General features: G+C 47.1%; 1 protein-coding gene across 1 annotated transcript in view; it reads right to left on the reverse strand.

The window, feature by feature from the left end:
• Positions 1–10,423, reverse strand: part of MAML2 (mastermind like transcriptional coactivator 2) — a 281,006-nt gene extending 270,583 nt beyond the window's left edge. Inside the window, 2 exon segments of the mRNA XM_037889792.2 lie at positions 8,505–9,812; positions 10,133–10,423. Coding sequence (XP_037745720.1) covers positions 8,505–8,933 — 429 coding nt within the window. The 5' untranslated portion in view covers positions 8,934–9,812; positions 10,133–10,423.
• Positions 10,424–13,967: the final 3,544 nt, after the last annotated feature.

Here is a 13,967-nt window from a genome sequence, read left to right on the forward strand (position 1 = left end):
CTATTACAGTTTGCACTGGGAAGAGTAACCAAAAAAGGTCAGTTCTTTAGGAAAAGATGGCTGTACACAGACAGTATAATAATGTCTCCTAACACTCTCCTAGAGAGGAAATTTGTCACTCAGTCAGATACAGTCACAGGGGTTCAGCCAACAAGTCTGGTCTTTATTCTCCAGTCAGAAAATACTGCTGGCAAAAATGCTTTACTAGGGAAAAAAATATTTGTTTTAAACTGCTAACTGGAAACCAATGAGTATTAAATCAAAAACCCAACACAGTTGTACTAATTCTTTGAACTGTTTTACACTTTCAAGCTAACAATTCATGTTTCAAACTTCATGGGGTGTCAAATATTTACTTTTGTGTGCCATCCACCCAATACCCCTAAACACAGTAGCTTTTCAATAATGTGATTGACGGTATATGGCCATACCCAATCTTTCACTGGAGCCTGCGTATGTCTACACTGCAACATAAGCCCAGGAATAGAACTCGAGTTAACAGACTCTAGGGCTTGAGGGTCTGTACTCATTTGTAACCCCAGAGGAATTGTTAAACCCTGGGTCCCAACCTGGTGCTCCAGCATCTACACTGCATTATGCAGCCTGAGTTCAACCACCCATATTCAAGACTTCCTAGCACTCTCCCAAAATGTGGCCACTCTAGCCCTTTGTTGGTGGTGCAGTGTCAGAAAATTTAACTGTCCACCAAATTTGACTGTCCATAGAACAAAGAAAGTTAGTCTGTGGGACAGTGGAATACTTTTGGTGGACTCCCAGAGCACATTTTCCAGTAGGACTGTACCTACAGTGCAAAGTACTTGGGCTTGAACCGGGGGTCCCAGCTTGACTCAGGCTTGGACCCTCCACCCTCATGGGATCCTGGGACCCTGGATCCAATCCCTGGGTGATTTGTGTGTAGACAGAAGTGGGGTTTGGCTTGAGCCTGAGTTTGAACCCAGGGCTTACACTGAAGTGTAGACATACCTTTGCTGTATATATGAAAACCTGACCTAAAACATGTGGACTTAATTCATCTTTATTCACCAAGGACCAGCTCTTGCTCCCACTGAAGTCAAGGGGAGTTTTGCCACTGACGTGGACAGCACCAGGATTTGTAACAACTTTTAATAGGATCTGTAAAACAAATTACTCCTGAGGGAATTCTGTGGCACTGCACATGTGCAGAATTCATGTCCCCCACTGATTTTTTTTCTGAGCACAATACAAGATTCTGCTGGAGAGGCGCTGCAGTTACACCTTTCACCCACCAGAGGCTGCTGTGGCACCAGAAGAGATAGCAGCCAGCCAGAGAGGCTGCATTCCTTGCAGTAAGGCCAGGTGAGGAGGCACTGGATGGACAGAGTGGGACATGTGGCGCTGCTTGGGGTGTGTGTGTCACAGACTGGGGTTCAGAAGGGCTAGTGGGGGGAACAGACTGGGGTGTGGGCTCAGGAGCTAGTGGGGTGACAGCATTGAGCCAGGGGCTGAATGGGAGGTGGGCTGCAGGGCCACATGGGGACAGGTGATGGGGGGCTGCAGGACCACGTGAGGACAGGGTAGGGGGTTAGGAACACATGGGGATGGGGGAGGGGGATGGAGGGCCACATGGGGATGGGGCGCGGGATGCAGGGACACACAGGGACAGGGGCAGATGTGCCTGACTGAATGGGAGAGGCTAGGGGGTCAGCCAGGATCTGCATAGGGGAGGCTCCCCAACTCCCTAACAATCCCTCCCCCTCCCCAAAAAAACCTGTTCCATAGTTCTCTTGCCCATACCCAGCAATCCTCCAGGTTCACTCTCTGGCTCTTCCCCAGCAATTACTTCCCTCTCCCTCAGCTCCTCCATTATGCCTGACTTCCCCAAGCCTTTGCACTTTTTCAGAGGCATGCAAGAAATACGTTTCTATATTGTAGTTTAAATTAATTACTCAACATTCTGTATTAATATGTCTAGTTAGGAATCTATCTGTCAAAAAATAATTCCCTGAATCTTTTGGTTTTGCTGTTGTCTGTATTGTTACAGACATACTTGCTGACAGGTATTTTGAAATAATTGACCAAAATAATTGAAACGGGTGTGATTATATTGTATTATTTTGACAAATAAAATATGCAGAATTTTGCAGAATTTTCAAATATTGTCCACAGAATTTTTAATTTTTTGGTGCAGAATTCCCCCAGGAGTAACAAATGTAATGATCCAGCGTTCTTCAACAGATAAACCATAGGCCTAGATCCTGGCTCATGCAAGCAGAAGGGCTATGTTGCAACCTAAGTCCCCAAAGGTTGTTATGCCCATCTCAGGGCCTTGTCTACAATGAGGGTAACTACAGGGTAGCTACACCAGGGTAAGTGCACCCTTGCAAAACCGCAGTGATTTGCACCAGTGCAACTTCACAGTTCATATGGGTGCAGTGTGTCCACATTAGGGGGTTGAATCAGTGCAAAAAACCCTCTGTGCGGATAGCACCTTAGCTAGAGCTCCTTTGCGAGATCATGGGAATGCCCCCCAGAGCAGAAGCTCTGCTGCCTTTGGAGAAGGTGAGGAGAGAATTCACTAGCATAACTCATCACATTCTGATGAATGGGGAAGAGGGGTCAGAGGGCCAGGACCTAGAGTTGCCTGGTCGAAAAGGGACCCTGACCATTAAAAGTCCAGTCTGTGGCTCCGCATGGCTCCCGGAAGTGGCCGCCATGTCTGGTTCCTAGGCTCAGAGGTGGCCAGGGAGGCTCTGTGTGCTGTCCCCGCCCTGAGCGCCAGCTCCGCAGATCCCATTGGCCAGGAACCGTGTTCAATGGGAGCTGTAGGGGCAGCGCCTGCGAGCGTGGGCAACATGCAGAGCCCCCTGGCCCTTCCGCCTAGGAGCTGGACATGCTAGATGCTTCCGGGAGCTGCCTGAGGTAAGCACCACCCAAGCTGGAGTACACATCCCGAACCCCCTCCCACACCCCAACTGTCTCCCGGAGCCCGCACCCCCTCCCACACCCCAACCCCCGTCCCAGCCCTGAGGCCCCTCCTGCACCCAAGCTCCCTCCTGGAGCCCGCACCCCACAGCCCCTCCTGCACCCGAAACCCCTCATCCCCAGACCAACCCCAGAGCCCACACCCCAAGCCAAAGCCCGCACCCCCTCCCACACCACAGACCTCTGCCCCAGCCTGGAGCCCCCTCCTACACCCTGAACCCCTCATTTCTGGCCCCACCCCAGAGCCCGCACCCCCAGCCAGACCCCTCACTCCCACCCACATCCCAACCCTCTTCCCCAGCCCAGTGAAAGTGAGTGAGGGAGAGCAAGTGATGGAGGGAGGGGGGGATGGAGTTAGTGGGGGGCAGGGCCTCGGGGAAGGGGTGGGGAAAAGGCAGGGCAGGGCAAGGGTGTTCGGTTTTGTGCAACTAGGAAGTTGGCAATCCTACCTGGACCTCACCCTTTCAAGCAGTGAGCGCACTCTGAATGACTCGTGGGGAGCAGGGCTTGTTCTCCCCAGCCATGCTCTGGCTGGACCCCATGAAGGGCCCCCTTAGGCCATGTCTACACTTACAAGCTTACAGTGGCACAGCTCTCCCGTGGACGTAATAAAACCAGCTCAATGAGCGGCAGTAGCTATGTCAGTGGGAGCGTGTTGAACTGACCAGTCAACCACACACCTCGTTTGGAACCGGAAGTACACCATGAGGCAGCAGCAGAGACCAAAACAAAAAACCGAATAGAGTACAGCACTGTGTTAAACGTAAACTACTACAAAAATAAAGGGTCATTTTTCTTCTGCATAGTAAAGTTTCAAAGCTGTACTAAGTCAATGTTCAGTTGTAAACTTTTGAAAGAACAACCATAACATCTTGTTCAGAGTTACAAACATTTCAGAGTTACAAACAACCTCCATTCCTCAGGTGTTCGTAACTCTGAGGTTCTCCTCAACTTGGTATGTGATATTTGACTATTTGAATTTTACATCCCCATACCCAGTCAGGGGGTTTTTGAATACCTCAGATAACGTTCTAAGGAGCAATTGGTAAGGAGAACACCCACTTCTATTATGCATAACAATGATTTAGAACTGGTGATTTTTTGTGTTCCTTAGTTAGCTAGTCCTCCCAAAGAAGCAAATGAACGGAAAAGAATGTCTGTGGATAGTGTCCGACACAAAGTAGGAAAATCAGTAATGTGCAGTGATACCACTAAAACAATGCTGCTTTATGAGCCAGCACTTCTTCAGAGTCACAATTTGGTTTGGGCATTCAAACACAGCAGGGAAGTCATCCACCGCATTAGTAGGATCTAAAAACCCCTCGAAATGCAGGTATACAAAAACTACTGTGACCATTTCAAATCTCTCTCTTGTAAGGGGCACACAAATTTAGCTCCATCCTGCAGTTAACTTTGAGCTGACCAAGGGGCATAAGAAATTGAAGCTAAGTACAGCATCTTACAGCAAAAAGCAGGCTGACAACCTTTAACACTGTTCCACAAACAAGGGCAAAGCCTTCTTCACTCAAAAGAAGAAAATCAAAGTATTTTCTCGAGACTTGTTTGTTTGTATCCATAGCACTTTCAAACAGCTGCCTCCAATTATTTCATAATAATCGTCACCACTAGTTAAAAACCACACCGGCCTGCTCACTGAAATGAGAAAGTGAGGCTTTTTGGAAAGTACATGATTAAGCAAAAGCCTTTTATTGTTTTAAAGATGAATGCAAAGCATTTAATTAACACTCACTGAAAAAATAAGATAATGGCTTACTTGACTGTGATGGGAAATACAGAGATTTAATCTGAACACCAGATCAGGTCTGAGTGTCTAACTCCCTTTGGACACAATGTTATCACATTCATGCTTCCATCATCATCCTCAGTATGATGCTGAATAATGTGGCCCCAAATTTAGATCCACAGATTGTAGTGAATACCAGTGTAACATGAGAAAAACAACACCGCCGGTCCCATTTTAGAATAAATTAGGTATTAAAAAGGCATGTGTGTGTGTGTGTGTGTGTGTGTGTGCGCGCGCGCAAAGCTATTTTCAGTCATTCAAATAACAGCCATCACTGTCATTCGTTGTGTGTTTTTCTGGAGTCGTGGTAGAAAGGAAAAGCAGCATTGTACATGCTCCAAGAGCAAGGCAGACTCCTCATAAAAAGAGTAGTGAGACTCTTCCCTATTTTGTATCTACAACACTCAGGCCTACACTTTCCGATTTAAAAAGATCAACATGTCTTTTCATCATGCCATTTACAAAGTGGCATTATCTGTAAAACTCTTGCAACTTTGCTCCATAAAACGTGTCCTATGATGACAGCAAATAAACCCTTTCTGGGTCAAGTTCATACTTTAAACACCAAGTCTGAGAAGCAGTTGTTTAGCTACCCAATATTACATAATGTTAAGAATTCATCATATTTAAGTGTTTGCTGATCTTCAGAATTTAAAGCTAATCTATACACACACACACACCTTTTTTCACTGTCTATCTGTACATTGTATAAATATTGACTGGGTGCAAAAGCAATAGCAACGAACTATTGCCCAGAGTTAAAATCGTTCTTGCAATTGAGCCCTGGACAATATGTTAAAATACACCAGGGATCATTTAATCCACTGGGAATATTTTTAATGCTGCTTTTGTCCTCTAACTCAGTAAATATTCATTTTAACCTTTTAAATTTTGTTTTAACCATTTACTGATTATGTATTTTTCTTAGAGCTGACCTGAAATGGAAGTTAAAGAGACATCACAAAGCAGACATATAATGACACCAGAGGTATCTTCTGTGTGTGGAATTCTGACAAGTCATTCTGGTTTGGAGGGCAAAATCACATGCTAATCTGGGTCAAATGCATACATATAAACTGATTACAATAGTTCAAAAATCCAAAAGATTAATAAATCAATCTAAATACTGCATATGGCCCTGATCCTGCAAAGACTTGCTTAACTTTGCCCATGTCAGAGACTATTCATCTGTGTAAAGTCAAGAATATGTGCAAGTGTTTGCAGGATTGAGGTTTACAGGCCTGATCCTGCAGCAGTGAAGTCAATGGGAGTTTTGCCACTAACTTCAGTGAGTGCAGGATCAAGACCTACGCGTGCCTGCATGTGTAAAAACATTGCCAGACTGGAACAAAATAATGATCCATCTAGTATGGCATCCTGTTTCCAGGAGTGCCTTCAGAAGAAGGTTAAAATGTAGCTATACCCACCTATACAGAACTCTGTCTAGACAGTCATATTTTACACTGTATTTTTACACTTTAGAAACACTTGTATAACTTGTCATGCCAACAAACCCTCATTCAATTAAACTGAAATGGGGATGTGTATGTATAGGGGAGATTTTGCTGGCTTGGTTTTTTTTTTACAGATATTGATTTATATATATATACATACGCATCAGCTTTGGAAGATGCTGTTTGCCCATTCACCCAACGCCAGATTCCTCCCCCCCCTCCGCCCCCTCCATAATCATAAAACTAAATTGTAGGTGAATACATTTTGTGCCTGGGCTGGTATATTTTTCAGGCCATCATGAGTGGCTGGAGGATATATGTACAGTACACACAGCATGCTGGGGATATCAGAACGCTACATCATCATAGCGGCAAATAAAGTTCCTTTGCAGGAAACAAGACGTTGTGATGGGCGTGCTGGAGGCTTTCCCTGCCTTCGCCACTGACAGACATGTCATTTTGTACGTAGGCCGGTAAACACAGGAGACAGCAGGTTGCCGCACATCACACAAGTGCACTAGTAGCATCTGCTACCCAGGCACCCTGCGTTGGTGGCATCCCGTGCTCACGCCCCATTTATTCACACTGTCCACAGTAGTAGCACCAGAGCCTATGCCCCCTTGGCTGACAGCACCTGATGCCCACACACCTGTGCCAATGGCCCTCAGTATCCATGCATTCTACATTGATAGAACCCGGTACTCATGCCCCACACCAGTGGCACTCAGTACCCCCATCCCATATTGGTGACACCCCATATGCCCCATACCAGTGGCACCTACTCTCCAACATCCAACACCAGAGACACCCAGTGCCCCATGTCCCATACCAGGGGCTCCTAGTCCCCAACGTCCAACACCAGAGACACCCAGTGCCCCATGTCCCATACCAGGGGCTCCTAGTCCCCAACATCCAACACCAGCGACACCCAGTGCCCCATGTCCCATACCAGGGGCTCCTAGTCCCCAACATCCAACACCAGAGACACCCAGTGCCCCATGTCCCATACCAGGGGCTCCTAGTCCCCAACATCCAACACCAGAGACACCCAGTGCCCCATGTCCCATACCAGTGGCTCCTAGTCCCCAACATCCAACACCAGAGACACCCAGTGCCCCATGTCCCATACCAGGGGCTCCTAGTCCCCAACATCCAACACCAGCGACACCCAGTGCCCCATGTCCCATACCAGGGGCTCCTAGTCCCCAACATCCAACACCAGCGACACCCAGTGCCCCATGTCCCATACCAGGGGCTCCTAGTCCCCAACATCCAACACCAGCGACACCCAGTGCCCCATGTCCCATACCAGGGGCTCCTAGTCCCCAACGTCCAACACCAGAGACACCCAGTGCCCCATGTCCCATACCAGGGGCTCCTAGTCCCCAACGTCCAACACCAGCGACACCCAGTGCCCCATGTCCCATACCAGGGGCTCCTAGTCCCCAACATCCAACACCAGCGACACCCAGTGCCCCATGTCCCATACCAGGGGCTCCTAGTCCCCAACATCCAACACCAGCGACACCCAGTGCCCCATGTCCCATACCAGGGGCTCCTAGTCCCCAACGTCCAACACCAGAGACACCCAGTGCCCCATGTCCCATACCAGGGGCTCCTAGTCCCCAACATCCAACACCAGCGACACCCAGTGCCCCATGTCCCATACCAGGGGCTCCTAGTCCCCAACATCCAACACCAGCGACACCCAGTGCCCCATGTCCCATACCAGGGGCTCCTAGTCCCCAACGTCCAACACCAGCGACACCCAGTGCCCCATGTCCCATACCAGGGGCTCCTAGTCCCCAACGTCCAACACCAGAGACACCCAGTGCCCCATGTCCCATACCAGGGGCTCCTAGTCCCCAACGTCCAACACCAGAGACACCCAGTGCCCCATGTCCCATACCAGGGGCTCCTAGTCCCCAACGTCCAACACCAGCGACACCCAGTGCCCCATGTCCCATACCAGGGGCTCCTAGTCCCCAACGTCCAACACCAGAGACACCCAGTGCCCAATGTCCCATACCAGGGGCTCCTAGTCCCCAACATCCAACACCAGAGACACCCAGTGCCCCATACTGTGGCTCCATGTACCAAACTCCCGCCACCAGCGGCGCCTGACGCTCACGCACTCTGCATCTATGGCACCCTAGGCTCACACACCCCACGCTGACCGGGCCAGTCTCTCTGCCCCTGCCCCACTGGCACCAGGTGCCCACACAGAGGCGCACAACCTGCAGGCGACGCCGTCAGCTGGAAGGAGACAGGATCTGACTCACCGCAATGAGGGCTGAGTTCCTCTGCCCCGACTCGGCCGCTGAGCCCGGCGGCGGCTGCTGCTCCCCGTCGATCCCACTCCTGCCCCCAGCAGCCCCGTTGCTGAGCAGCTGCGGGTGATAGTCCGGCGGCGCGGCAGAGGGAGCCGGGCCGGCGCTGCCCGCCCCCTTGCTGTGCTTGCCGCTCTTCCTGGCCCCCTGGCCGTGCTGCACCAGGTTCAGCAGCTGCAGGGTGCTCTCCCGCTCGCGGTCCGAGCTCTCCGCCCGGCCCCGCTCGTAGCGTCCCTCGCAGCTCTGGTGGTGCTGGCGGCAGACGGCGATGCGGGCTCGCAGCCGCTCCACGATGGCGCTGTGCACCCGGGGGGCCACCGTGCCCCCTCCCAGGAGACCGGCCCCGAGATCCGGGGCCTGGGGGGGAGCCGTGTCCCCCATCCTGCCGGCCACGCTGCTGCTCGCTGCTCCGGCTGGGTCGCGCCTGCGATGCTGCCCCTGACAACGCCGAGCTCTGGTCTCACTGCCACATGGATGGGGACGGAGAGGGAGGGATGGGCTGGCTCGGGGGGAGACGGGATCCCGAGCCCGGGCCCGGCAGTCCCCAGATCTCGATCAGCCTCCCCCACCCCCACCCCTTAGCAATCGGGCTTGACCTCTCTGGAAGGAGCTTGCCAGAGCTGGGGTGGGGGCGGGATGGGATTGACCCGCGATCGCTAGGTATTTGCCAACATAGAATTAAAGATGATGGGCGGTTTGCGTCCCAAGACTGCAGATGACCATTTGAAGGAGGGAGATTAAAACTAATTAGAACAAGGGAGAGGGTGAAGGGCTCATGGATGCACACAGCAAAAATCCTGGGGGGGGAGAAGGGGGGGGCAAGAGACCTGTCTCAAGGGGAATAATAATGAAACAAATCAAACCACCAACGCACTGCCTTAAAAAAAAAATGAGTCCCCCAGACGGAGGGACTCTCCCTCCCAAATGAGTGAAACTTGGCGGCTTTATTTAATTATTTAATTTTCGGGAGGAGGGAGAGATTCTTTAAGGGGAAATTTCTCTAGAGGAAGAAATTGCAGTGATGGGGCGAAGGATCTCAAAGACTGTCCCTTGTTTTGGTTTGTTTTAATTTGGTCGAGAGGATTTTTTTTATAAGCCTTCAAGAAACGTGCAGATAAAGGGGGCGGAGGAGGAGGAGGAGGTTCAGATGAGTTAAGTCTTTGTGTTTTCTCGTCTCTCTCTCTCTCTCTCTCTCTTTGCTCTCCAGTCTTCTTGTCTTATTACTGTCTCCAGCTGTCTGCTGCTAATATTGTAGCTCCGCTAAAAAGAAAAGAGATGGATCCCCAGTTGGTAACAATGTCCGTAACTGGACTTTCAGACCATGCTTTGCTTTCTATTAATCCAGCCACTCTGTGAAATCCGTATTAAGTGTTTATATCCACCCCGGACCCCCTCCCCCAGCAATAAAAGCAAGCTAAGAACGTAGGCAAACATCACCTTTAGCATATTTTCCCTTATACGCCACTTCTCACTCCCCCCGATATTTCGGTTGCAAGTACAATATCAAGAAAAGCACGAGAAAACACACACACACAGGCATATCGCGCTTCAGAGCAATTACAAATGATAGTGAAACTTACGAACTTCCAGCATTTCGCACCGGGAGTAGTCCGCTGCTTTTCCTTTGTGGGTTTGTATATTCCATCCCCCAAACAGCGGGGCTAGGTGTCTGTGGTGCAGTTATCAGCGATGCCTCTGTCGGATTCCCCCGCTTGATAAGTGAAAAGTACCTTGCAACATCCCTTTCTCTTTCTTGTCTGTTGTTAGCTGCTTTGCTGATACTGACTCACTGCACGGGGGTTACGGGTACACACAGGCTTTCATTGTGCTCGGATAAAGCAGAGCGGCGGCGGAGGAGAAAGCGTCTTGGGAAGCCCTAGTGGAAGGCCGGTGTCATTGCAGGAAAGAGTAATGGGCACGGAGAAGAGGCAAAAGAGAAACACGAAGCCTCCAAGCGGCAAAGGAGGTGAATGAAGAGAGAAGCCAATTATGAACTATGATCCCAGTGATTTATTTGTATGGATGCAAGCCAAGGAAATCCCCTTTGCCGTCCCCAGGTTTATATGCTACCTCTTCCCTGGCTCTGAATGTCCAATAACTTCCCTTATTCGTAGGGAATAAATATCCCTCCTTCTGTATATATATCTTTGTGTTGCCTAATCATCCACTAATTATATTAGGGCACCCTGCTTACCCTCCTGCCCCAGCATCAAGCCCTTTGTGCAATTACTAGAAGTTTCACAGATAAATCACAGCTATGAACTCTCTTAGCAGCTGGATTTCGCCGCAGTACAAGTGGAAAAACAAAAGTAGCCATTCTTGTGCAATGCCGTGTATACATATCGGAGCAGACCAAGGGTCTTTGTGGTCAAGGCTGGGATTCAGGAGCTTTGGGTTCAGTTCCCAGCTCTGACCCAGACTTCCTGTGCGTACTTGGGCAACTGATGTAGGCCCAGGTCTTTACATGCCTAACTCCCATTCAAATAAATAGGAGTTAGGCACCTAAATATCTTTAATGATCTGGGCTCTAATCTCTGTCTTTCAGTCCCCCTCTGTAAAATGAACACAATAATACTTCTTTTGTCTGCCTTCTCCATTTAGGCTATAAAATCTTTGTGGCAGGGACTGCTTCTCATGATTGTGATTATATAGCACAATGGGGCGCCCCATTCTCATTTGGTACTACTGGAATACCAGTAGTAATAATGTGGATGTGTTATAGTGACACACTAGAGATGCTTGATTAAAGGTGAAAATGCACTCTCATTCATGAGCCTTCGTTTTCAGCCTTCGCTTATCACTTTCCACACACACAAAAATCCTTTTTACTTAAAGTTAGAAATAACGAAGCAAAAGGATTTTAAAAATCGCCTAAAACATACATGCTGTCTATATATGCAGGTAAACCCAACCATGCTTATTTCACTGTGATCCTGGACACGTGAGATCAGCCAAGAAACTGCACATTCAAATAACCACTCATAGGGGGTTCTCAGTGGTTGTTGTGCCTGAGTGAGAACTGCAGGACTGGTCCCACAGCTCAGTCAACATGCAGGGCCAAACCTCACTGCTCTGTTCTTTTTGATTCAACAGAACCCAGTTCTTTGATTTTAAGGCATGCTGCAAGCCCTGTCTGGTGTCCCAGGCATTTGAAGGAGCTGAGTTAAGAAGAGGGAAGTGTGGCTAAAGCGGAGAGTGGATTTTTGTTTAGTGCTGAATGGTTGAATGAACCTGGGAAGAATTTATTGCTATTTATTTGATATATTTAAAAGAAAATAGCATACATATGCCTAGATCAAACATTTTTGAAAAATCTAAATTGCTTAAGAGTTGCATTGACTGCAATGGGACTGAAGAACATTAGTTAACCATCTGCTGAAGTGCTTTACTGAATTGGGGCCTTTAATTTTGAGCCATTTCAGCAATTAGTTTTTCAGTGATGCTTCTTGTCTCTAGTTAAAATGACTGCAGTTTGTAAACCTTTTGGCTCTCATTTAGTATTCCCATCTAAAGATACTGTTTGAACACATTCTGTAGCCTTTGTGGGATTGTTTAACTTAACAGTTCAAGGAGTGCTATGTTCATCCTGTATCCATTTTTTCTTGTGGACAACTACAATGCCCTTGTTTATTATGGACAAGGCTCAGGTGTTGCTATGCATACATTGCAAAATAGACCTCTTCAACATAAAACTCATTTTTGAGATACAAAAAACTAATAAAAACCCAGGAGAGTCCTTAAGAGTTAGCTTTGTGTACATATTCTTTCACAAACATCAAATTTTTAATTTTAGATCACATTCATTTATTGCCCAGAGTAAAACTATATATATATATAAAAAACATCCAGGTTAATGGAAATGAACAACAAGGTGTGGTATCCTATCAGTTGTCTGCAATGCTATTTAAGAGGAGTAAAAAGAAAACACGATCGTTCTAACAGTTTACTACGTCATGTATTTTCTTAAGCTCTTTAGTTCTGACCTCTGTACCCAAATTATAAATGTACATTTCTCATTTAAAAAAAAAAAATCAACAAAATATAATCAGTAATTCAAATTTATAGGTGTTTGATGTGTGCAACATTTTTACCATATTTACATGTATTTATCTAACACACCCACACTGTTTATTCAGAATGACTAAAAGAAGGTTAGAGCTGCAGGCCTTTATTTATTCAAATAAAAATATACTGGCTAAGTTAAAAATGGGAATACATGTAACTGCCTTCTGATATGCTAGAAATTTACTTTCTCACACCGGATGCTCATTGTCCATTCTGGCCTTAAAAATCTAGGAATTTACCAACAGTATATACACCAGTCTTTGAAAGGAGGTGGTCAAAAAGAGCACCTATGCAATCCCCTCTTTCACAAATTTCAGCACAAACACTAATGCCCAGTTCCCAAGAAGCTATTCTGCCCCAAGAACTGACTCCAGTTAGAGAGACTGAGGCAGAGAGCACATGCTGTTCTGCTTGCGGCAACTCCTCATAAAATAATTTGCATCACAAAACTAACACAGAACTTCTTTAAAGACTCAAAGGTGCTCTCATATTAAGAAAAGAACTTGTAAGATGACTTGTAAGTGACAGCCCTATCTGGTGGCTCCTGCCATAACAATTAAGTACAGACACGGTTTACTTTATTTTCTTAAATAACAAGAAAATTAAATGTAAAAAACAATATTAACGGATAATTTAGGTCACAAATTTAAATGCAAAAATTTTAAGAAATGAAGTTACGCCTCTCTTATTAACATTAACTCTCCCACATTGCACACACTGCATACTCAGATGGTTAATAGAATAGGATTTAAAAAAATATATCCTCCATATATGCAAATTAATATTACTTTACAGAACATGTTTAAATTTTGTTGACTTCTATTCACTTATATCCCTTACCATTTCGTTAATGTAGTCTTGAATTTTGTAGTGATCCGTTTAAGTATATTAAATCAGAAATCTAGAATTTTATTTGATGGAATAATGTTGCAATGGAATCAAGATTTCCCATTACTGTATTTTAAGAGGTATCATTAAGTTCCTCTCCACTCTGCAAAAGGTAACATGTAATAATGGGACATGGGGCTAGTTGGGAAATACATCTCACCCACTTCAAATGTGTTTGGGACTCGCTGGGAATTCTAGCTGGTCACAGCTGGGAAGGAGCTGTTTATTCTATGTGGCAATGCTGCACTACTAGTCCCCATGTAATCCTTTGGAGCGAATGCATGTAGGGTTCTGAAATATCTCTTTGGCCACAATTCCCACCAGCTTCTTCCTTTCCAGATACCACGTTACCGGACAAACCCATCCACAGCCTTAATTGCATTGTCTTACCTTTGACAAGGATATCCTGGTCTAAGTCCTAGGAATTAAGGCCAGGCTTTTTGGAAATCGGGGAAAGCCCTC

The sequence above is a fragment of the Chelonia mydas genome, chromosome 1, assembly GCF_015237465.2.
Source record: "Chelonia mydas isolate rCheMyd1 chromosome 1, rCheMyd1.pri.v2, whole genome shotgun sequence".
Taxonomy (NCBI): Eukaryota; Metazoa; Chordata; order Testudines; family Cheloniidae; genus Chelonia; species Chelonia mydas.